Source organism: Cataglyphis hispanica, chromosome 20, assembly GCF_021464435.1.
Source record: "Cataglyphis hispanica isolate Lineage 1 chromosome 20, ULB_Chis1_1.0, whole genome shotgun sequence".
NCBI lineage: Eukaryota > Metazoa > Arthropoda > Insecta > Hymenoptera > Formicidae > Cataglyphis > Cataglyphis hispanica.
The window spans coordinates 2140854-2167834 of NC_065973.1; the positions used below are offsets into that span (position 1 = coordinate 2140854).

Here is a 26981-nt window from a genome sequence, read left to right on the forward strand (position 1 = left end):
ATTATCGTGAAAAACCAGCGCGTGTCGAGGGCGATAAATCGAAGGTGAGGGGGATGGGGGGGGCGTCGGTCGCGCACCATCGATCTTCGTCAGAACGACGCGCGGGGCCCGTACAGCGAGAGAAAAGCGGACGGGCGTGCCAGGAGAGTCGGTCAGGTTAACCAGAAAATTGCAAGGCACACACAAAACTCGACTTCACAATGGAATCTTAATTTCGCGAGAGCAACGGAGTTGAATTCACTTTGGCCCTAGTCGCTCTCCTCCCCTTCTCTCCCCCTCCCTCGTCCCCCTAGCCGCCTCTACGTCTTTGCTCGCTCTCGTCATTTCCCTCCCTCTTTCTCTCTCTCGCCTCTCGTCTCTCGCGCGTCTTATTCCCTCTCCTACCGTAATTAGGAAGCAAACAGAGTGGCGGCGGTCTTGCCAAGTTGGCGGACTCGGAGATGAAACAGCAGTTTCCGTCCTTCCCATCCTTCTTCCGCGTGCGCCGAAGCACACCTCACGGGAATCTACGGTCCCCTTCACCTCCTTTGCCCGCTCGTTCCCTTCCCACAGTTATACAGCCGTGTACCGACTCTCCATCCTAAACCAGCCATCACATTTTCCGGTGTGTCGACGGGCCACTCTCCTCTTCGACTCGGGACGATTATGTGGAGAGAGCAGGCCGCAAAAGGCGGACAGTATAATTCACTGCCAAACGCAGGCCGCCGCTACCGCGCGTTATTTCGTCTTCTTTTCCTCATCTTCTGTTCTTTTTACGACGCGCCGCAATATCCCTCCGGGAATAAAAGACAGAGAAAGGGGGATATCGGCGAACTCCATACCGAGAGATGGAGAATAAAGTTCTTCTTACGTCGTCGTCATTTCGCGATCCTTCACTTCTTTTTTACAATGTAATTATCTCGCGCGTGTCGATTGCCGTCGCTTTTCAAACGTTCGGATATTTTCGTAGCGATCGAAATGTCGGATTTATAGCGACATCAGTTAATGATCCGATGTCGTGCTATCGAATCATGGATCCACACTGTTTTCATGCGTATACGTTATTATAACAAAGATTCTTCGTGTAAGAAATGAATTCTTGTAGCTATATAATTTTAAATTGTTTTAAATCTTAATGATGAAATTAAATTGCAATCTAATGGAGAGATGTTTTGTTAGTTTTGTTTTATCTTTAGTCGATTTTTTTTACTTTATCATAAAGGCAATTGAAAGAACTGAAGAATGGCCAGCTTTGCTGCAGTTCTGCGTGGAAAAACTGCACAATATCTCCTGGCAGAACGCATCGTTGCTGGAATATATGCAATGAAAGCTACTCACGTTATCGCGAGGGTTAAACATTGACGCGTTTGAGAGAGATATACGCGCGTGCGCTCGTGTCGCGTATACCTTCATCCTGATTCGGGAATACAGGAAGCTCGGTCGGCTCATTCTAATTCCATAGAGAGTATCCTCGGAGAAGGGCGACGAGGAAAATGGATTACGCTCGACTCCAACATCACAGCCGGTTCTTTATTCAAAATAATACGAGATACACAGTTACCGCTATTATTCCCAAAGTGCGAGACACGCGAGACCCAGAAAATTGCTATTTTTATACGCTCAATGAGCAGTTTTTATTTGTTTTTCTTTTTGTTTTTGTTTTCTCATAGAGGAAGCTTTGTTTTTGTGGAATTTTTTTTTTTTTTTTTTTAATTTTGATACCAACGTATTCAGAATGTTCTAAAGCAGAATGTTGAAAAAACATATTTTTACAAAATGTCCGTATGTGTGTATGTATGTATGTATGTATGTGCACAAAAAGGACATGGTTGCCACTACCGTAAATTGTGAGATATTGGTCTAAATATTTTTACGTGAATAAAATATTAAAGGATGATTGGTATTGGATTTGATGAGAATTGATGAAGTGTTAATTTTTAATGAAATTTTGAATTTTTTAATAAATGTCCGTAGACGCTCTAACTTCCACAAATTTTGGGATATCGGGCCAAATATTTTTACATATAAATAGAGTATCGTTAAAGGATGATTGGTATTAAATTTGGACGTATTTGTGATTATGATTACTGATATTATGGAGGGAAAAAAAAATAAAAATACGAGGAACATAATTGCATATTGATCGGCGGGTTTAGAAGTCGACGCGACCGCGCACTCGCGAGGAGATCGAAATTTATCTCGCAACAAAGAAAGAAGTAAGAACGCGCCAGCGTGTTCGAGAGATAAATGGTAACAGGTGGTATTCGAGTGTGCCGCGTAATAAGTTTTCGCGTGGACTAAATGCGAACCTATACCGTCCGGTTTTTACGGCCTCCCATTTTTCATTGCCCCGCTTTTCCTCTTTTTCAGCAATTGCCAAAGTCTCGAAATAAAATGCGACGACGCGGATTACTGCTTCCTCGCGCAGACTGCGTCGACGTTTTCATTAAACTATATATATTTCTCTTTCATATTGCATTCTATATATCTATATTCATCTTTATTTTCTTTTTTTTTTTTTTGTCTTTCTCGAGATTTGCAATAGAATTGTATAACCAACTTTTGATAACAAAGTGTTCCTGTTATAATAAAATTATTTCGAACAGTTTTATTAATATAGAATACAATTTGTCTGATTGCAGACGATTTTTTTCATTTAACCTTTATGAGAAAACCGCGGTAAGAAACGTCTAAATGTAAAGGTGAAATCTGTTTAAAAACTTGAGACTGTCCCTTATTTCAGGCTGAGAGTTCCCCATATTACGTAATCTTCCTTATCGTCCTTGCGGTTTGCGAGAGATCATGGCAATTTTACTTGAGCGACAAAGCGCTTATTCCAATTTAGGGCCTAGAAAAGTTAGTCCCCTCTCTCCGTGAAAGGACTTTTTTAATTAAAGTCAGAAATAAAGGTGCCGAGAAAACGAAATGCCACATCTAAAGTTTCCAGGTCAGGATTTGCTCCAACGTAATCTTTTTGGCTCATGATATTATTCTCCATAATTTAACCAAACGTTCGCTCGTCCAACTTTACGTTATTTGCTTTCGTATATTTCACACAAGTACATATTATTAGCATATATTATCCTGGATTGTCTAACTTGAAAACGTTATTTAATTATTTTACAAAGCTTAAAAGAGAATTTATAAAAAAATAAGAGTACACAATTTAAAAAAGAAAATGCAACTACAGGAAAAATAAATACTTAAATTAGATATAATTTACATAAATTCAAAGTGTACAATAGATTGTTAAAACAACGAAAAGAAAATAGACACGATGCTAAGTCTGGAATTAAATTTTTTGTGCGAAAATCAACGATTTAATTTTCTTTCTCTCTCCCTTTCCTTTTAAATACTTTTAATTATGACGCTCATGATCCTTATCATTTGTCTTTGCAGAGGCTTATGTAAATCTGGGAGCTGCGCTGATTTCGGTCGGTCGCGGCACGGAGGCGGCTACGGTTTTGCGCGCCGGTGCTTCCTTGGACGGCACTGGTCTGAAGGACAAAAGGGCTCACGAAGCGGCCAGGGTGCAGGCCCTCCTTCAATTGGGTGCACTGTATGCCGATCAGGGCAGATTACAAAGAGCCCTGGCAGCGTACAAGGAAGCCCTGCAGTCTCTACCGGATCACTATCCACCTCAGGTTAGTAGTTCACCGCTTCCTCTTCATTACGTCACTAAGGCGGAATAACTTGATGCGCGCGCGAGAGAACTATGAATACTTGGAGCATGTATAGTGAATGCCTATCTTCGAGGCAATGTCTTCATTTGGCTTCGAGCGATTTTATGCAGTTTCCCTTTCCCTTCGTTTCCTCCTCCTCTCTCTCTCTCTCTCTCTCTCTCTCTCTCTCTCTCTCTCTCTCTTTCTATTTCTATCTCTATCTCTCAGAAAATTAGGTATAATGATATTCATATCGACAAAGCACGCATTGATTAAATCGGTGCAACTTGTGCATGCGCTAATATAATTTGATTACACCATAACTTTGCGCCAGAATTTAGTTACTTATTAGATATCAATAAGTGGAATTGAATTTATAGGGAAACTTGATAAAATTATCGTTCAAAATTGATAGAAGAATAAGAGGTTTTGAAATACGAATCTATTTTGTTTTTGGACAAGAAATATTATCGCACAAATAGTCTGGCTCGCAGACGCGACGGTTAACTACAAAAACGATTGCCATGAATCGTTCTGCCTCTCTTGGTCGATTGCACTCGGTCGATTAACAAACCGCGGTAAACCACTCCGAGCGATACATCGAGAGAGCGGTCCGTAAGAAAGTAATCAACTCGAAACAGATTTCTGATGTTTTCGTCGGCCGACTTCGATTACTAATTGCTTTTCAAGATTATTGCTGCCTCCGGTTCACCCGAGGCAATTCAACGTTTTCTACTCAATCATCGTCTGCAGCACGTAAAGCGATATACTCTTTGGTTCGCTTGTTCTTTCAGCGATGACGATCAAAAAGAAAGAACAAAAATGTGTTCATGCTGTGCAGCACTTTACGTAAACTGCATTACAATAGAACAGCTAGAGAGATCCATTCCATTTAATTGTTACACTTTGTTTTTAACTCTTCATACGGTAAAAATTAAAACTAAAAGTTAATAGCACTAGAAAATTGAATGGAAGCAATATGACATAAAGAGAGTATTGTTTTAAATGAATATTCTATAAAGAGAGGGAAAGAGAAAATGTTTACGTATTCAACATACATTTTAAAGAAAAAAAGAGATATACAGAAAGAGACTGTAGAGGTTGGTTCGTGACGATGACATTTCAGAAAACATCGATATTTCCGAACCACCGAGTACGTGAACAGTATCGTACTCCCGGTAACCATCCTAGCGTCGCTTTCCCGGGTCTCTCCTCTCCCCTTGAAAAATCAGGAAAATGCTCCTCGCGATCCATTCACTCGCCACCTTTCTCTTACTTTCTCCCTCTTTTTTTTCTTTCTTTTTCTCTTCTCGCCACCATTCCCGATGCAACCCCCGACCATCCGCATCACAACGACGCACAGGGCCAACTTGCCGCGAATTTCTTCCCCGTAAGGTAGCTTTACCCGCCGTCATCCGACTTTTCTCTCGTCTCTACTTTGTCTCTCTCGCGCTCTCTCCCATTTTACCATCTTTTTCTTTCTTTTCTGTTTTCACAATCCACGTCCAACTTTTTAAACATAGCGCAAGCAAAGCGACAACATCGGATCGCGCAACGACCAACTCCTTTCGCGCCCGGTATCGACGCCGAAGCGAGAAGTTTGCATTTTTACGAGACACACTCCGTACCCTTCCTCCCCCATCCCACCGACGTCCTGTCTGAATCGACCGACCGATCGACCATCCTGTTTCCTTTCTTTTCCCGTCTTCTCTTCGCTTTACAGCCGCGTTTTGTTCGGCGCATCGCCGTGGAATTCCTACGCGACAATTTATTCAAAAAGTATTTTTCGCCTTTACGTGGCTCTCACACGCTGTTACAGGTATATATGTGCGTATATACGTATATACGTATTTGAACATATATGCGTGTATGTGCGGAAGCATATGCAGCAAAGACGCTGCAGATGCGCCAAGAAACTGCGAGACTCGGACGTACGAGGTTTCCACGATTTTTCCACGAATATACGTCGACTACCTCCGTGCCATGAACCTCGTTACGCGTCGAGATAAAGTTGTCTTCGCTCTTCCCGAGTGCAATAAACGCAGAACTTTATTTTCGCCTTTATTAACTAATATAAATAACGCGTTTTTCAGTGAATTTTACAACAGAAAGATTAATAAAAATAATTTTTTTTTAGGTAAACATATATATCTTTCTTTATAAATGTATACTTCAATATATACAACAGAGAAATGTGTATTCTAAATAAAATTTAATATATATATTCCTGCTTTTATATATTAATTGAAGAATTTATTCTTTACTTTATGTACGTATATATTGGACATATAATTTTAGAGCAGACAGTATATTTATATTTTAAAGTAATACATACATAACTTTTGAATATTTTCCAGCATTTTTGAGACTGCATGCATTGAAACTGAGCGACTGAAGCGCTATTTAAAAAATGGCTCGAAATAATAACGGTTTCAGTTGTCGCGTTACCAACGCGATTTGACGTGAAAGCAATGTTTGCCGATCGTGAGTGACGTAACAGTTACCACGTCAAAGTACGAATTCTATGCACGTGTCAAATGCAAAACGCGTCTATAGTTATCAACGTGAACGCAGATAAATGAGTTTCGCGCGTACCTATACCCGCGGTAAAATTTAGAAGAAAATGCATGAACCAAGGCGATTAATACGCCTATTCAAATTAATACAAAATAATATAAAATCAAACATTTCTCCGATGTGAAATGTCACAAATGTCATCGAATAATGCGCCTTGAGAACGTGACCGAGAAATAAGACCGAGAGAGAAATGGTTCTATTCCAGCGCGCGAAATTAGGTGCGTTCATCTCGATATTTCGCTTTATTCACTCGACATAATTTCCCATTCGAGCTTCATGATTGGCAATCGCGATAAAAGACGAGGCGAATCGCCAGCATTGGCACGTTTCCACACCAAACTTTTCCCCGCCATGCAGTTATTCGCGCCGTCGCGTCTCGCGTTCACCTAATTGATTAAACCTCCTTTCCCATCTCTTTTTCTCTTCATCTCTCTTTCTCGCGACAGGCGACAGAGAATCCGAAATATCTGATATTACACAAATTGAAATTCCTCTCTTTAAAACTTTTTGCATTCCGTCTCTATCGACAGCACGGTTTTATTCGATTGTCAGACGTAAGTCTCTCCCTCTCCTCTTCCCGGCGCTCTCACTTCCGGAATGGCTATTTCCTTTGGAAGTCAAAGAGAGACGATCCGGGAAATCGTTATGAAAGCACACCACAAGTCGTTTATCCCACGAAAGTTTTGAATGTACCGTCGCCATTTCGAATATATACACGTAAAGAGGTATTTCGCAAATGCCGTCCTAAGAAATAGTATATTTTCAAAAGTTTCAGGAACATAATTTGCTTGAAGCGAAAAAAATTTATTATGCTACCGAATACTATTATTTTAGATTAATTTAGTGTGTTAATAATAATTATAATTTTTTTAAATATTTGTTCTTTAGCTAACACGTCTCGCAATTAAATTAAATTGAAGAAAAAGAAGAAAAAGTTTGTCAAAATCGGTTTTGTTATTTTTGAGAAATACGTTTCTTTAATATGACACGTCACATTTAGAACATCTCCAGAGACCCGAAAAAGCAGGGAAGTGTATCTTAAAAATTCGCAAGTCAGACCGTCCATCAACGAAAATAGCCAGTCGATACGGTAATAGCCGTCAAACCGCATTTCGGGCACCTCAAATCTGAACGCCGCCAGTACCATTGCCATCCTCCCCCGGGGGACACGAAAATGGCCGGCGAATCGTAACTTTAAATTGGCCGTCCGAGTGATATCGGGTGGCTCAGGCGGAACGGCATCGGCACCGTGAGAAAAGAGAGAGGGCTTTCGTCAAAACGATTCTGCCATTTTTCCATCCCGAGTTATTGCTTCTCCGCGATTTTCGGGAACTTTGCCGGCATTGCGCTCGCATCGAGTTATAATATCCCCGACTGAGTACTTCGATGAACTTTCAGCGGCTTCTAGCCACCGATAGGACCTCGACGGGACTTCCTGCCGAAACCTTCTCTCAGTCGAGAAGTGCCTGCGGGAATTAGATAGCGAAACTTCCAAAGCATCCGGTCATAAGTCGATGGAATATTTCATCATTTAATAAAAGAGCCGCCGCACGCGCCAAATTACCGTCGTTTCTCAAATTTTGTCAAGATTATAAAGATATTCGTATATTATGAAAGAGATAGAAAGCAAATGTTGTACTTAATAAACACACGTTACACACGACATAATTTCTATATGTTTTATTATATGTTTATATAACGGTTTATGAAAATAATTATTATGTACTTTATATCCTAACAGATTTTAAGATAAAACAAGCCATAGAATCAAATGCTTACAAAGCTTACGAGAGAGATTATTATATTTATATAATGTACATTTATAATCGTGATTATAATTATTTTCACAATGAGTTGAGAAATGGCGAGTAACAACAAACGAAGGTTTCATCTCAAATGATGATGATAAAAACGCAAACAGCCGGCAAATATTGTTCTTTTGTCGTCTTTGCAAATAGCCTTGACGTAGCATAATTCATTACTATAGCTTTGCTTAAGACCACATTAATTAGTACTTAGCAATTAGCCGGTGCTCGTAATACGTTACTCTTAAGTCCGCGCTATTTATCATTCTCATTCTATTCGAGAAATTAAAACCATCTTCGCGCTGAGCGGAAAAAATGTCAAAAAATAAGAAAGGAAGTGGCAGCAAAAAATGTATTTTTCTTGAAACGTTATATCAATATATTATATGTATTCATTAAAAGCATAAACGCATAAAGTTGAATTAAATTAGATGTTAAATTCACATATTTTTAAAAAACAAAATTAATATTTTTAATCGGAAAATATATATATTTCTCAATAATTATGCTATTCAAAAAACATTTATTTACGTATTGCTTTTTATTATGCTCAGTGATATTGGAATCTATTTTCAAAAAATCTAGATTAAATTATAGATTTACGATATTTCTATTGTAAATCTAAAGGAAATAAATGAAATTATATTACAATATATTTATAAGTACTTTATAGAATTTCAATAGTTTTGGGAGAAAGAAGATTTAAATCGGACAGCTTAATTTACTGCACCACTAAATTTCTTACATGTATCGTTTCATTCAGACGTTCCCGATATTTATTCCGTTGCTAAAAATATGTTAGCCGTGACGGGGATAAAATGCGATATGTGTCATTTATTTATTTCCAAACACAGAATATCCATCGCTTTCGCGTATGACGCGTTTGGCATATCGAAGCGGTTCAGCCGCGATTGATTTCATCGGTGGAAGCGCGGGATCCTGTCGGAACTTTTCCACCGCAGTTTTAGTCTACATCGAATCCCCCCTTCCATCCGGTTCCGGTCTCCTTTTACGAGACATCAATTATGACAAACTTTGCGACTTCGCATTCATCCCCGCGGAATAAGTAGCGGGACGGAAAGTTTCGGAGGAAAATCGCCGGTACCGGCTGGCTGACTGAACTGTCGTGGAGAGCGTATAACGAAAAATTAATAACCAGAAACTTTTTTCCTTACCGAACCATTTAGTTCTGTCGATACGACCGCATGTCGGAGAGGGGACAATGTGTTTAATATCAATTCGATTATTTAACGACCATAATTTATGGTTAATCGCACACAGAATTTTTTGAAACGTTAGGCATTTTTGCAAATATATATGACAATTTAAATAAATTAATCTAATATAAATTGAAATTGTGAAAATTTGAGAGACAGATTTTATATATGAACTTATATGCAAGAACTTTATATAAATTTTTTATACACATAACATATACAGGATGAGCCCAAACGTTCCGGCGAGACTTTGAGATTTTATTATAAATTAGATCTGTTATTTTATAAGATTGACGAATAATATTTCAAATATTATTCGTATATTATTTCGCTTGAAAGAGCGATTTTTTAAGAAAAGTCCAAAAAATAGTATCAATACGAGCTATTAAACACAAATGTTTATGCAGTACTTACGGTACATTCCTTGTAGTAATTATATTGCTCTCCATAGCACGGGATGATCCTCGTAATAATTTCGATCTTCACGTAGGTCCTCTTCAGTCAAAGATTGACGATTGACTAAACACTTTCAAGCTTTTTCACGTGCGTGACCTCGCGCCAAGTATATAAACAATGTTTACATTCCATACTTGGTTTGTTATTGTATCTGCGCGAGATCCTGTTTTATGTCTCGATAATAAATTCAGCTTTATTGAGCGAATTCTTCAATAATGGCAATATATACGTATATGGGGTGGTTCAATATTTTCATATATCTCGGATATCGTATATCACAAATAATGTTTTCTAGTCGAGATATAATGCACATATACATAGTAGGCTCAAACATTTCGGGCAGACTTTGAGATTTTTTTTGAGCGCTAACTTTTTTGAAGTATTTTTCAACCCATGCTATTGAAAACTTTTTATTCAGAATTAAATTTCCTATAAAATCTCAAAGTCTGTGATCAGAACGTTTGAATCGATATACTCGCTTGTAAATTTTATAAATAATTTATTTTTACAAAATATTTCTAGATAATATAATATTAATATAAATATATATATTGCGAAATTATTTTAGAAAAGTTTAAAGAATGCGTTGAATAATTGATATTTCCGTTTTCTCTTCTTGTCAAAAAGAATACGATGTCTAATCTTTCTCATCATGTCTACCAAACGCGATTTTGTTAAAAATGCGATGAATAATTGAATCTTAATCATCGAATTTTTAATTAATTAGCAAACAAACATCTGAATCAGCCGAACGATTAATTGTGTTTTAATAATTTAGCAACGCCGACATCGTTTCAAACCGACTCAGTCAAACCTTTCAACGTCTCTGTGCTTTGAACAGTGTTTTCATATAAAATATATTATCGCACGATTTCTGTCAGACACAGTAGTTCATTTAATTCGCAAACAAACGACAATTGTATATTATACCTAATATCTTACGAAAACGTTCTTTATAATTTCGACAACGTATTTTTAAGCCACACTTGCTTTCTTTTAGTTACAGAAATTTTTAGCATTAAATTTTTTAGACTTTTATCAGATAGCTTCTTATTTTGTTAAAACTTTTTATTTGAATATTCCTTAGTTTTTCTTGTCTATTTGCATGTCACTGTAAGATATTTTTGTTCTGCAATCAAAATTCCGATAATGATAATAAGTATTAAAATAATTGTCAAGCTCGTAAGAGATTTAATCCATGAGTCGATTAAATTTAGTTAAAACAAATGTTATTACGAAATATTAATACATAATTACTGCTCTGGTGGATATTTTTATTAAAACAAAAAGTTTTATTTAAATTATTAGCATGCATTGGAATGTATTAGCAAATTATCGAAAAAATCTTTTAAACTTGGTTGAATTATAACTGACGTAAATTCTAACATGTCAGAGTTTAACACGCATGATTTAAATTTTATTACCATTCTGTCATGACGTACAATATGCCTGTGCACATGATAATAGTGTCGCGATAATGATAGGATAAACAAAGGATCCTGGCACGACGAATTTCCCGGAAAAATTCTCGGCACCGTTGGGAGTTGCGAGATCGACGAACCTAGCTGTCCGAAAAAGAAAAGCGCTTTGGAGAGACAGCCTCGTTTTACATATCGTTTTAATAACAGAGGGTCGCTTTGTACGGCAGTGTTTGAGTGGCTAATTAGGTACTTGCAGCCCTCCGACAGGCGCACAATGCTGCTCGAGGTAATTTCGCAACCCCTCCTGTCTTCCTACCCTCTTTCGTTTTTTTGTTCTCGCTCCTTAGCGGCGACTTAACGTGTTCCTCTCTTTCCCCGAACATCGCGTATTGCACTTCTCGCGAATATATTGTCAATTTATCAAACCCATCAACTTCCGTCATCGTTTCGATCTTTACATTCTTACACCTGGGGATGAGTTTTGACTATTCTTTTCAGGATATAGTGCTCCGTAATTTCGACGAAGCAGCGAAGCTATTCCTTTAACGCTTTAACGCTCTTGGGATGCCATCGATCGACGGCAAGATCGATAAGTTGAGAGTCAAAAGTAAAGAGAAACTTTTAACCTTATCAGAACGAGAATTAAGGGCGCCTATAAAAGAGCCGTCCCGACAATAATTATTTGCCAGTAACAGTTTGGAACGGTTAAAAGGCTATTGCCAGCTAAAGCTTGACTTACGATCTCAAATGAAAGAAAGTTTATTTGAGTAATTGCGGTACTGTATTGCTAATAAAAATTTCTATATTTTCCGCGATGATAGCAATAGCTTTAGTCATAAAAAGCTAATATAATTATATAATAATAGCAATTTTCTTTTCACATGCGTGTGTTAAATTTTTTTCAAAATCGATTATTTTAAAATTTAACAAATGTCTTCATTCACTTGCCTCTTCAAAAAAATGTAAAACTAGAAATAGAAACGGGACAAAATAATGATCGCGACTCTTTTTTTTGCTCCATTCCACGACTCGCGTTGATATTCCGACGAAGTGGCAAGTCGATTTACAATCGAATACAAGAAGTAACGAGAATATTTTTAAAGTCACCAAAGGGGACTCCCCTGAACGCGAGAAATGTGTGCTGCCGGCGATGTACTTTGCAGGTCATTCTATCTATCTATCTACCTACCTACCCGCTCTACGGCCACCGCTCGCCCGCGGGGATCCTAATGGCCTTCCTTAGGGCCATGCGAAAAACAGCGAGAAGCTTTTAAATTACAAGCCAACACCCCGGACCTCTCTCGCCCTCCTCGTCAATCCTCCCATCCCGCACTTTGCTCTCGCCGTACGTTTTTGCGCGCGATTTTAATTTTAACGCGAGCCGCTGCCCGACACACAGCTCCGCATCGCGGTGCCGCCGTTGCACTTTAATCTTCCAGAAGAACGCCCATTGTGCATCGTCCTCCCTTCGTCCGTCCGCACCCCCTCATCCGACCGTGCCTCCTTGCTCTCTTTCCTCTCGCCGGCCTTCCGCGTGCACCTTCGCAATAAAAAGAAAGCGAAGCGTACGGGCAAAAAGAGGAAGGGGCAGGAAGGGGCATTTCGCGGGCATACACCGCCTCGTGCCACTCGCGCGAATTAAGCACTCTCGCCTCGCCGTCACCTTTTGTTCCCGATATCGTCACGATGTTGCGACAGGCTAACATTTTTTTTTTTTTCTTTATTCCGTGAGGTCTGCGGTCGTGTACGGGATTGCGGACACGACGGAGGCGAGGAAGCTTAAAAGATGAATCACGATGCCATCTCGCGATTACGAAAGCGCATCGTTGTAATGCACGTGATTAAGATATATTTTTTGATACAAAGAAATTTCTTTAACATAAGTGAAAATAAAGATATTAATATTACATGTATTAGATGATATCAATCATTAAATTTTTAAATATTATAAAAATAAATTCGAGTTTGTTAATTCCTGGTTTAATTCTACTTTGATCGAGGGCCGATTTTAATTGACGCCGATTTACATTTAAAATAAATTACATATTGACAGCTGGCGAAATTTAATTCGGGCATTGCCCGATGAGGCATCGGGGCGACTTATCGATCACCCGGCTGATTAAGACGAGTCTGCCGTGTCGCAAATCCATCCGACAGCCGTTCTCTAGTAGACGACGGGAAACTTACTCACACCCGACCATTCCGCAGCAAAACTCTCCAATTCTTGCCTATCTACGGCGGAAAGTCACCGAAAGTTTGCGCTATGTGCTATCAAAGGGATCGGGGGAGGGGTGGTAGGACGTAGTCGAACAAACAAGAAAGTCGAAAGAAGTAAAACGAGAACACTGGGGGATCGGGATGGTGGCTGTGCCATCTAAAGGGAAAAGGGCTTCATGTTTCGATGCTCGCTCGCTCGCATTTAGGGATCCGCGAAAATATATATTCGCGCGTGATTTACGATTCCACTACCAATTACGGCGGCGACGTTTTCCATATCGATGTTTTTTTTCTAGAAAAATGTTGTGCTCGATGAAATAGCGCTCTTTTGACAGATAATGAGAGAAGCGGCTACCATTGTTTTGGTGATTCAACAGAATCCGAAATGAATTATACATTTATTGTATATTATATTAATTCCTCGTCAATAATTTTTAAAAACGATATCGTATATTCTAGTTTTATTCTCCGACATTTTATTATTTCATTTAATTATAAACTTTTATCATTACTCTGTAAAGATTTGAGAAATATAATAGATATATTATAAAAAAAAAAAAAAATATTAAAAATGTTAATAATTAGGAAATATTTCAAATAATTATAAATTGTTTTTATAAATATAGTTATACTGTTCTGGGAAAATAATCTCTTGTTACACTATCAGTATACATTAAATGATAAAAACTAGGTGAAAAGGATGATAGAAATGAATCTGAGCGAGTATACATTACGCTTTCGTCGATGAGACTGAATAGGTCATAGCTAGACAAATTCGGTATAGCAACGCGTCAAACTTTTTTCGGTTTAACGAGTTACCCAACTATTTTGGAACTAATAAATGACAGATACATAAATCACACGAGCTCGCGATTGGCTGATGATAGTCATCGAGGAGATGCAAGAGATCATGGCAAAAAGTGGCGAGAAGAAGCGCGGAGATCTTGCGTCAAAAGGATTCGATCCTTGCCTCGAACCGATTCAAGCTTTCGGGCGGACAAAGGATAACGAAAGGGGCGAAGGAAAGAGGGAGCCGGCACCCGCAGAAATTTAGTTCCCAAAACGAGGGTCTAATCGCCGGCACGATATCTCTCAGGACTTTACGATGCCGCGTGGCCCTGAACATATATACATACACGTTTATGTACGTGTGTGTATGTGTATGTGTGTGTGTGTGTGTGTGCAGCCCGAGGCCCCCTACGTGCCAGCCCGCGCAGTAAAACATCGCCGGCAAGATTACACCGGAGTTTCGCCAGTTCCCGATGTTTTATCACGATGGCCCTTGGTTCTCCCCTCGCTCCTCTCCTACCTTCTCGCTCCACGGCGTGCACGGCTGGCGACGGTTGTCCCGTGGAAAGTTAGATGAAACTCTACGAGAGCGGCGCGGCGGCGCCTCCGTGAATCTCGCTTCGGAAAAGTCGCATCTCCTAATCGTAATCCCGCGAAAATTCGCCGAAGAAATCGGGACTATCTTCTTTTTTTTTTCTAAATATGAATCATCCTTGTCGAAGAAATAAGCCGCAGAACAGTTTCTTGGCGCTTTTCCACGGACGTTGCGGTATCTGCATGAGAGAATGATAAATGGTCGAGATTGGACGATGACTTGGTGTACAACAATGAAAGCGTATAACAGTATCCGGGAAAGACAAGGAAGAATGGGTTTCAAACTCTCCAACAATAATTTTTCTTCCGATAATGTTCAGTTGTTACCTTCTTGCTAACATTTATTTCCGATGGAAGTGCAAAAACAGAGCAATATAAATTACAAATTACAAATAAAACATTGAATTATTAGTAAATTACAGATTTATCTCTCATTTTTTACGATATTCTACAAATTAAGATTATAGTAAAATTCTCAAATATAATTATTTAAAATTTGTTATTATAACGATGGTCAAGAAAATTAGAAATATTTTATAAAATGTTTGTCGATATATTGAAGGGTCTCTTATCAAATGCCATACGAATAATAAATACCAGTGTCCCTTGCGAAGCCATCGGAAAATTCATTAATAGTATAATGAGACGGGATTCCACATTGAGTGAAAGCCCGAAATGAGATGAAACCGTAATCCGCCCAATATTGGATTAGGTAAAACCCACCAGCTGCAATCGATCAAATTACTGAACCATCACATAGCTGATCCTTGCGTATTCTGTGATGAAAAGCCGTTTCAAAGCATCTCCCTTTTAACATAGAACATCTCATATAAATAACAGATACTCTGATATTCCCTGCACGCACGCATGTTCATTTTCCTCAATTCCATTGCCTTATGGATCTTAAATTCATCCAAAATTGCGTTGAAATAAGATTTTTCTTAAAGAATATTGTGTTTGAAAAATTAAATTATAAACTATCATTGAAATAAAATTATAAAATTATATAGTCTTAATAATAAATGATACATTAAAAAAACTTATACACAACATACTTCGAGATTTTTGCGAATGTATTAAAATTGCTTCTTTTAAATAAGGCCTTTAAAATTTTATTACCTTTAATTGTATTATTAAACAGTTCTTGCTGTACGGCATCAAAGTCATCGCGAAAGCCTCACAACGACAATAAGATTACGACGAAGAATTAATCCATTTGTACCCGGTGTACGTAATCAACCGTCTCATTGTTCCGCTCAAAGACTTTGTCAAATCTTCTCCGCGAGACGAATAATCCGTATTTCTCCGCAGTTCTCCGCGCCAAACGCGCGTTTGTTATTGAGTTACCGAACAGATGCGAGATTCGTGAAAGTTTAATATCGCGAGGAACTTTTCTGTGCCCCGTCTATGCGCCGGAGAATTCACCTCGGATGCTAATTTACGCGACTTTGTACACGCACGTGTTCTGAATCGATTCACGCGTTATACACGGAGGGATGACTCGTCGCAAACTAGAAAACTATCTAATATAAACTTCCAATTCCTGATTTGTCTAATTCCGCGTTATTACGATATTCTTTTATGCACGAGAGCTGAGAATATTTCGGATTTTCAACTACGTCACGATATGTATTTGCACTATTTATCACTAATTTTGCAGCTAGAGTAAGTATGGGAGGATTCTATACCCTTTCATAGATAGAAACCGTTCGAAACCCCCCGCGATGAGTCGCTTTAATCCGATTATTTCCAGCGATTAGTTTTCTCGTCTGTCGCACGTATATCCTTTTAGTCAGCCTTCGAACGTAGTCAGTTAGTCTAATTACCCGGTTCGGCTTGCGCTGTCCTAATTGTTTGTCCCGTTGCGAGACGCAGTATGCAGATGTCGTCGACAACGACGACGACGACGACGACGACGGCGCCGTGACATCCTCAGGCACCTTCACCCTCTGTATTCTCTCTCTTTCCCTCTCTCTCTCTCTCTCCTTCTCACATAGACAATCGACGGAATCTAGAATATGTCGCATTAGAGGTAGAGATAACTTCGTGCCAGCGTACGATTCGACGTAATTATCGATCGGATTAACCGTACTGCACCGTGGAAATTCTTCGCGCAATCATTCGCGTATTAATTCTACGGAATCTGACGGCAAGGTAGAGATTTAATCTGGAATAATTTCTCATTCTCATTTCCCGGAAAATGCATCTTATATCGTTTCAGAACTCTAGAGATTTTCTGATTAAAAATTTATCAAAGATACTTAATAGTCACATATAATATGCAAAATTTCAATATTATTAAATAAAATTGTGGATTAAAATATTTAAATAACAAATTAAATTTATATTTTAGATAATTGTGATCTGTGTATGTGTAAAATGTTTTGTTTTTTTTTTTTTATTATACAGTTTTTATAGAAAGTTTCTTAATGTAACGAAGAGTTTTTAGTATCATAGAATATGAAGAAACTTTTTAAATTAAGCAGTTATTATAATTTGCAAATAACGATACACAATATCACTAATCACAATATCCATTCTCCGTTTCCATGATGCATCCGAAAATATTGATTATTGATTGATTCTCATCCATTTGAATGCATACTGTAATGGGACGGACATGTAATTATTTAGAATGGATTTAATAGTAACGTGATTTTAAATGCGTCCGGTTAATGCGTGCCGCGTTTCCGATCGGTTTAATATCAAGTGGGACAATGTCCCAACGTTCACTTAACTATTCATCGATCCGGTAATATTAATTCACGGGAATCGGGAAATGTACACACCGTGTCCATCCGGTCCGTCCGGCGATGACAGAATCGAGAAAAAAATACATCCTATTATTTTTCGAAAAGTCAAAACGTGTTCAGCATATCGTCAACTCTCATCATACAAGGCTTGATTAAACATTCATCGAACCGCACCATAAAGCAGACATTCCGACCAATCGCTGAAAATTGCCGAATACTCGTTGACTGCGACATAAATGTAAACACGATGGGAGTAATTACGCGTTGAGTGAGCGCAACGACCAGATATTTTATAATTACAGGAAATTTGAAGGTTCGCCGAACGATGAGATGTATAATTGGAATAGCGGGTATATACAAACTTAATTAGCCCTTAATTAAAAAAATCATAACGAATCGAAAGGATTGCAATTAAGTTCCATGAGTGCACAACTGCATGAACAGTTATTTACAATTAATTGGCTTCACGTTATCAAAAATTTAAGATTCAAAGCTTACTTTGAATAGAAAATTTAATATCAAAAGTTGAAAAATTTTGCCTTATATGCGTGATTGAATTTTGCGTTATATGTTCCTCGAGAAAAATCAATTTGAAATTCAGAGAATTAATACCTAAAATATCTCTTTGATCATTATGGGAGAAACAATTTATATACATTCTTCTCAAAACATACATCATTACGTCATGTATAACGCAATATTACAGTAAATGGGATGTGCGAGCCCGAGATCATTATTTCTCAACCACGGCGCAGAAAGGCGTGAGAACCATCTCGAGAGTGCATAAAAGCCGCGTCGATCGGTAGAAGCGTCGCTTTGTGTGCCGCGAGCTCGAGCGAGCATTATGCCTAAGCAAGTACGCGCAACATCCTTGAAAAGTAGTCCAAGTGAATAATGATCCGGAACAATGCGAGCGCGCACGGGGAAAGCCGGTTGCTTTATGCGCGCGCGACTTTGCCGGCGCAATTCTTTGACGCGATGCAACACGGCGGGCGCTCGTCACGTTTCCTATTCACAAGTCGACACCGTGTTTTTGCCGCACGAGCGAAAAAATAATGATCGCGATCACGAAGCGGCAACATTCGTCACGGACATAATCACACTCTCGTGTATGTGACAAAAAATACGTTATCCCCGTGTCCCGAAATATACAGCGTATATCAGAATCATCGAATAACAGAATCGAATGCGAGAGAAGTAGAAAATAAAGCCCGACATAGTTATATCGGAATAATTGTGGAAACTGATGTACATAAAAATTTTCTTTTCATTATCTTTGCTCATAATGTGTAACGCTGCGACAATTAATGTAATTGTTATTCCATCCTGCGATTCATGACAATGTGACAACATTTTCGCGATAAAGTATAATAATAATAATTATTGTGCAACAAGATACATTTTGCCGAGATATAATTATGGCATACAATTTTATATTAAATTGAAATTATTCCTGCAGAATTCAAATTCAGAACAGCGAAATATTTATCTAGAAATGATTTGCTCAATTATAAATTACTGGAGTAATTTCGATACAAGCGCGTAGCATTAATAAAGCATTTCGAATAAAAGTATCAATTAACATTCCAATTTTCTCTTCAGCGCTGCCAATTGAAATCGCGGTAGCGACAATTCCCCACGAGATGTTTTCACGGAAATGAGAAAACCCGGATCCATTGAATCACGAGGCAATCGAGTCTGACGACTGAGTCGGGGGATATTCGAGGTCGTTCTTTTCCTGTCTCTCGTTCGCGCCTTGCCATTTGTCTTCTCTACCCATGAAAGACTTCGCTCCTCAATAACGTCGTCTCACCGACGGCTCGCGAGCTCTCGTCTCGAACAAAATCATAAAAGTTTTAGCCTACTACAACTTCGAGACGGAGCTGCGGTCTCTCATGTGTGCTTGGGAAGAAGGTTTTCGATGTTAGTCACCTCGTGACGCACTCCCGATCGCTTTGCTACTTCTCAGTATTTGTATGTGTCAGATAGGATATTCCAGAAAAGAATATAAAATGGAAATGTAACTTTATTTTATTGTAAAATTTAGAATTATTTTTTTTTTAATATTTACAAGTCTTTATTATTTTTGAGCATTATGCGTTATTCAAACAAATTTTATTTTAACATCTCTAATATTTTAACATTTTAATTTCTAAATTTATTTTTCTTACTTTAGTGTCTATATTTTTTTTTTTTTAATTTTATCTTTTATTTTTGATATTTTTTATCGGGAATATTAATTAGTAGCTTAGCAAATAATGTTATATGTTTTCTAATTTTTGCAATGACTGTAAATTCATGTATAAATACACAAATTTGTGCGCATACAGATGACACGCATTTAAGTTCTCAGAGAAATGATAATCGTTAGTAACAGATTTTGAAAATCAGTGAACTTTTCAAATTCCCTTCTGAAATCGATTATCCTCGCCCTACTTTCTTTATTTATTGTATGTATTAAAATACCACATTGCGATTCATTCGTGATGAAAATTTCGGAAATGATGCTTCACATTGAAGCATAATTAATTACGCAGCAATGGGGCATTTCAGCATTCTGCCGTTTGCAATCACATTTTCTAAATTGAAGGTAATTAAGAGCTTATTATTATATTGTAACACGCATTAAAACGCGTACACGCGTCCGCATATATCGCAGCAATTTGTTACACTTTGTGAATTAGTTGTCGGCAAATTTATTAGTTGTTTAATTTATTAGCATAATTCTCTCTCTCGCACGCTAACACTCTCGAGCTTCGATCCACACGTGATTTTCTTGTAAATATAGTTCCCGTTTGTGTTACGTCCCGTGCTCGTGCGTTTTTCAAGCTTAACATATTTTTTTAACCGATATTTGCATATTTAAGTAGCGTGAAGCGAGAGGGAGATTGGAGTCTTTCTGAAATGTACGGTTCTTTAAATTCTGTGAAAAAAACGTATAGTTAGTATAGGCTTCTAAATTTATAATGGCATAAATTACCAAAAAAGAATTTCAGAATTCTCTTGAATTAAGTTTGGTTGTGGTACAAATGAGGGAGATAGCACAATTATTTAAATATAAATATTGTCTTGGTCTGAGATATTTAATTATGCTGTTAATTATAATAATAAAGCCGCATGTGTTAAAGAATTATGAATAGAGAGACGCAATGCATGTAATTGCATCTTTGATACAAAAAAGACTCCAAAAAGTATTAAATCAATGAGTTCAAGTAAATGGAAAAAAAAAGTGAGGATAATTCAGAACATTCTTGAACTTCTTTAGTGAGGGCGAAAGAGATTAGATGACACAATGGAGAATTCTCGCCTGTTTCTTTTCCAGAGCGTGTATAATCTGCTAGGCGAAACGCTATCCAGACTGCAACAGTACGCGGAGGCGGAGAGGTGGTTCCAGGCGAGTTTGGCCAGCCAGCCTGACCACGTGCCGGCCCACATCACTTACGGGAAACTTTTGGCACGGAACGTAAGTAGCCGCTGCTCTTTCGCTTTTAAATTTTGCCCGTCGTCATCGCTCTGTTTCATCTTATCGCGATCTACTTTCCGCGTCTGACTGCATATCGACCGTTACCACTTGAGAAACTACTATTGAGCGATAAACGCGGCATAAATATATTTGGGTCAACACATAAAGTCCCCGCTCCTCCCGGCACTCTTGTACATCTCCGAAACTATATTTACATTTGCGTCAGATATCGATTGTGCTCCGATGGTTTCAACAAATAACAATGGATGACAAGCAAAGTATTTTTTTTTAGAATATATCAAGCAAAGTTTTTTTTCTTAAGGAAATTCAGCGTTGAATATAAATCTATTGCATTTTTCTGATTTTTCTATCGGCTTTTTCTGTGATAAATTTGGATTTTGCAAATGGACTTATTACATATTAAAACAAATTTTTTTATTAAAATTGAAGGATGATGCTCATTGTGATTAAAAAAATTCCGATTTTTTTCAATATGTCTTTAAAGGTGTTTCATTTTTTTACATTATTTTTAGAGATATATTTATATTCAGCGTTACATACACAAACACAATTTAATAAATACATTCAAAAATGTTGTTCAATGCAATAGAACAAGCTCCTCAGCCGGTAGCAACCGCCAGGGGGAGGGGGGACAGACAGGGCTATCGAGTTCGCGGTGGCTCACAAGTCGCCTCTGCTTTCTCTCTCTTTAGTCGAGCCGTGTCCTGGAAGCGGAGAGATGGTTCCTGAGGGCGCGCAGATTGGCGCCGGACGACCCCAGCGTGCACCATCATTACGGTAAGACGCGACCGAAAGCTCCTTTAATTGCGACCGCGGGGAAGCGTCGTCGTCGTCGTTTCGAAATTCGACAGTAGACGTCTCCGGTTATCGCCCCGTCATTATCCATCTCGTTTTTCCAACATCACCCCTTCCGACTTCCCCTCGCATCGGCCGGAATTCCTTTCTCAACCGCATCGCAATTTAAATATCTAATGCCCGTATTTGTAGTCGTTGCGGCAACGATAAGAGACCCTCGTTCATTATTAAAGCAATGAAATACGCTCTCTTAAGCATCCCGTCTTTGCACCCGATCGAACGTATCCCCCAGTCGGTCGCCGCAGTCGAAGCCCCATTGTAACAATGCTATATAATTGATTCCCGATCCTCGAATCTGCCCTGAAAAGGAGTCCTCGAAGCTTCTCCCCTCGATCGCGGGGGGTTTCGCGTCGAGAAAGAATCAAAGAACCAAGATTCGAAGAGTCGCTTAATGGAAGGGGAAGATAAGAGGATCGTCGTTTCCTCCGTCGTGCCGCTATAAATACCGCTGTAATATTTCCTGCGGGATGATAGTAGATCTAGAGTGAAAGAAGGGAGGCAGATCGACTAATCGAAAAAGGGGCGAATACCAAAGGGCACGGTAAATGAATCGAGATGTAGGGAAGAACGGAAATTGATGGAGTATTAAAATTCCGGAAAGAAACTCGGCGACGCTTCAGGACGCATCGGGCGTGTTAATTTGCATGCGAGATATTAAGACGATCTTACTATCGCCTATCTTTTCTATCGCTCAAATAAGAGTTAAAAAAATGTGTGATCTGCACAAAATTGGAAGTTTTTTATTTTTGTTTTTTACAATTAATAATAAAATGAAACATCTCTCTGTAGAAGATTAAAAGGGTATAAAGAGTCAATAAGTGCTCTATATATTTATTTTCTCGTTAATTAAAACTGTTTTCGTGTTTTATTAAATTTTTTTCAAAAACGTCGAGAACATTATCATGAAAAAATATTGTTTTTTTTTTTGTCACATTTGCAATTGATGCTCGTGTTCAATTAGATTTTTTTTTTTAAATTTCAAAAACATTAATGGGAAAAAATTCTGTTTTTTTCATCATATTTGCATTTTTTAATCTTCTTCCGTCTTTTTTTTTTAATTTTCTCAATCAAAACATTTCCCTCAAAAAAGCTTTCGAAAAATTTTCACTCTATTTCAGAGATAAATTTATAGAAATAATGTCTCTATTTATATTTATAGAATTCAAATAATAAATTTCTTTAAACAGATTTTTTTTCTTCAGATCTTCGTAAATTAAATACATAATTATTAAATTTAGCACAAGTCCATTAATTTAATTAATTGTAAGAAGAACGATGTAAGACGAACGGCCGATTTCTATACTATAATTCCTCGCGACACACGACAATGTTTGATTACAAAATTTTCAGGGCTGTTCCTGACGTCTCAGGGCCGATTGGTGGAAGCTGCCGAGGAGCAGCTGCGAGCGGCCGAGCTATCGCGATCCGACTACGAGCTGTCGGTCGCGGCGGCCTCGGCGCTTCGGCAAGTCGATCGTCGCGATGAGGCCGAGATCTGGTATCGACACGCGGTTAATCTAAGGCCGCACGAGGCCCGCAGCCACACGAATCTCGGGGCGATCCTACACCTGAACGGCAAGTACAAGCAGGCGGCCGCGGCTTACAGGGAGGCGCTTAGATTGCAACCGGGCGACGCAACGACCATAACAAATCTGCACAAACTGGCGGCGATCTTGGCGTGACCTGAAGAAATGCAGGATGACCGAGGAGGTGATAGAGAGAGCGAGCCTGAAGACACGATGAAAGAGAAGACGGTGCGTGTATTATACGACCCCGCGCGAACGAGGAAGAGGACCCCTTCTTACCGTGACATTACCGTGTATCCCAAGATCCCTTACCAGCCCGATCTTCCTACCGATATTCGTTTATATCTCTGCGTTGTTGGCGACGCGTGCGTTCACATCGACGACGCGCTGTCGACTCGTATCGCCTGCTATGATATGTGAAGAATAAAGCTTCCTTTATTTTTCTCTAATATACGTCGGATATATATTTTATGCGACTCCTTTTTCCTCCTTATACAGTTTAGCGAGGTGTTAAAGAAGATGACTACTGCCTCGAATTGCTTTTTCAGATTTTTATTGCAAGGAAGATATACGGGAAATATCTTTCACTGTCTGTACATAAAACAGGTAAGTTCATCGTAGATTCGATAAGAGCAAATCAATAATTATTTTAAACCGAGGTATATGGTTATGTCACATCACTTTCTTATCAATCAATCGTTCCAGAAGGGAGATAGAAAATGGGAAAAGTTAGAAAACGTTTTGTCCATCATTCGACGCGAATACTTTTGATTTCTTTGATAGAGTTCTGGATGGAATATCCACATGAGTTTGCCAGCGAAAAATATATTTTATTTTACATGTTATTTTCTCTATGTTAATTTTTTTTATGTCATTATATTTCTGAATTTTTACTTATTATATTTATAATCAATTTTTTAGTTTTTAATTTATAAAAAATTTGTTTGCATTTCTATTTTTTGATCTTTTTTAATTACACGAAATATATTAAGAAAAGTAATTTGATTTGTGTTATTAAAATTTCTTGCGCCAGATGTTCAGATATTTCTTTCTTTCTTACCCTTTCTCTCCCTCCCTCCCTCTCTCTCTCTCTCTCTTTCTCTTTGTCGGTGAGGTGCTGAAGATCCATTAATATCGAATCTATTTGCACGAAGGTACCAAGTAGAATATTTAAGTTTACACTTTAAATCATACCCCCGAGCAAATGCCATCGGTGCGAGCGAGTCCGGAGGCGAGGAATCGGGAGGAAATGACGGATGGAGAAACGGCAAAGAGAAAGAGAAAGATTGAGAAGGGGTGAAAAAGCGGGCACACGGAGCCACCTGTCGCTCCTGTCGCGCTGCTGGAGATAGTCTCGGCAAACACTCCGGCGACCGCTGCGACGCGGTGGTGGCGGCGACGGTGGTTACCAAGCTTTGTTCCGCGAAGAACTTCGCTTCGTTATCTTTAAAGCGGAACATCGAGAGCGCCTTTCTTCCTCGAGGAGACGGCTTGCTCCGAGAGATGCGTCGTCACGGTCATTTTATTTTTCACTAACTTACCCATCTTTACGGCCGCTCCCCTCCGCACATTATCTTCTCTCACCCTCTCTCCTTCCTGCGTCATTATATTTTCTCCACCCTACCTTTATTTAGCATCCAACTTTTCCTACGTTCTCTTGTGCTTATTGTTTTATAATTAGATGGATGCGCCGTGTAATCCGTGAAAAATGACTTAAATTCTTGCATTGAGATTGTCAATAGATTAGTTGTGTATAATAATTTCAAGATATTTTTTAAGACATCACATTGCATTACCATGAATATGATAACTCATTTTTTATTCTAAAATTTTTTTATATGTTCAATATATTATGTTCCCAGAAATTATTTTAACAATTTTGGTCATTTTTTTTGTTGCTAGAAAGCGAGAGTAGGACAGTAGGAGCTTGCGTAGGTGATTTTTTGAGGTATTATTAATTTTTCGACGTATTATTTTGCCAATGCTATTTGGAGCAAGATGTATCTATGAGACAGGATTTTGTTTTGCTCGGAAATTCAAAGTCTCTCATCACATTTTTATCTACTTTTTCTCTCGCTTTAGCTTTCACACACTTTGCTTTTTTTCCTTTCTTTCTATATTATTTTATCTCAATTTTTTATCATAGAGCTCTTCTTTCAGTCTCGAAGGAGATGCTTTGTATCTGCTATATAATCCCTTATCTGTGCCCTATCTTTATAATACTTTAACAATATCCCTGTCATCTCTTTCTCTCGCGTTTCACATCAACGTTAATCATCACGACGCTATTTATTTTTATCTTTTCATACAAAATCTCATTGATTTTCATTATTTTATCATGCAGACATTCCTTTATCTCATCACGTATTTTTCATCGCATATATTCATCGCATATTTTCATCGTATATTGATTTACTATCATAATTTTTATGTTAATATAATGTTAAAATAATTTTTAATATTTTTTTTTGCTATTTTTTTTATGTATCTCTTTCTCTCTCTAAGATCTCTTCTTTTACATAATTTTTATTTTACTTTAAATATTGTAATTACGGGAAGATAATTCATTTTATAAAGAACTTTATCTCTATTTTATACGATTGCATCGATTGTAACGACACACACACAAGCAAAAAGTATAACAGTCTTTGGGTTATATAAAGTTTTCAAGTCAAATTTTTTTATTTGTTGTTTTTATCTAAATACATTTTCTAATTTTTATATTATATTTTTATTTTATACATTGTCTTACTTTTAATATGCTTTCACTTGCTTTGACCTCGTTTGTCTTTCACTTCTCGCTTATCTATGAGATGCGGTCATCGATTTTTAGTCGCAATAAAAGCGGCCCTTCATCCGGCAACTCGACTGCCACGCGCGTGCCACTTTATAAGCTTACAAGTATTATCATCATCCCCTTAGTTCGCCGTTCTGGTTCGCTTCACATTTTCCTTGCATACCCCGCGATTTGTCTGGATCCGTTTACGTGATTTTCCGTTTCTTGGCCTCTTGCAACTTTGCATACACACGATTGCACGTCTGCGCAATCCTTTGCCACAGTTAACGACATTCGAATACCGGCTTTACCAATGTACCTTCTGCAGCATTACCGAGATCCTTGCATTTTCTCGCGTTTATTCTCTATCTCACTGCTGTATATTTCCATGTTATTTCTGAATCTCATTATCTATTGAAATTGTCCAGGCTGAATCAGAAAGTATTTTTAAAAGAACCTTTGACATATTTTCTAGAATCTAAAGAATGTAAAAAAAATATGTACTTATATTTCTTATTTCCTTTCTTAGAAAATCTATTATTTCCTGTTGTATATTATTTCCGCAGCGTATTCTTTCTAGATTACAATAAATTTCTCTTTCTCCTAATTTTCTACTATTTTTTACTCCGCTTAGTAATTTTATATTTCTATTAATTTTACGTATAGACTTTGCTAATTTGTTTGTAAATAAACATTTAATCAACATCAGATTCATTATCATTTTCATTTTTATATTTACCCGTGTCCCTTCCAAATATATGTGATCATTTTCTATCTTTTTTTAGCGTCGCCGTAAAAAGATTGTCGCATCGCCTTGTACTACTCCAGTTTGTTCATGATTTAGCAATAAGTGCGGCGCTTTTATCTCTC

General features: G+C 38.1%; 1 protein-coding gene across 3 annotated transcripts in view; it reads left to right on the forward strand.

The window, feature by feature from the left end:
• Positions 1–23841, forward strand: part of LOC126856905 (protein O-mannosyl-transferase TMTC2-like) — a 261764-nt gene extending 237923 nt beyond the window's left edge. For 2 of the 3 annotated variants that reach the window (XM_050605901.1, XM_050605902.1), the window contains exons 8-11: positions 3379–3623; positions 20793–20933; positions 21647–21731; positions 23160–23841. In XM_050605901.1, the coding sequence (XP_050461858.1) occupies positions 3379–3623; positions 20793–20933; positions 21647–21731; positions 23160–23491 (803 nt within the window). In that variant the 3' untranslated portion in view covers positions 23492–23841. The remainder of the gene's footprint in view (positions 1–3378; positions 3624–20792; positions 20934–21646; positions 21732–23159) is intronic. The other variant, XM_050605899.1, reaches the window with a different exon arrangement.
• Positions 23842–26981: the final 3140 nt, after the last annotated feature.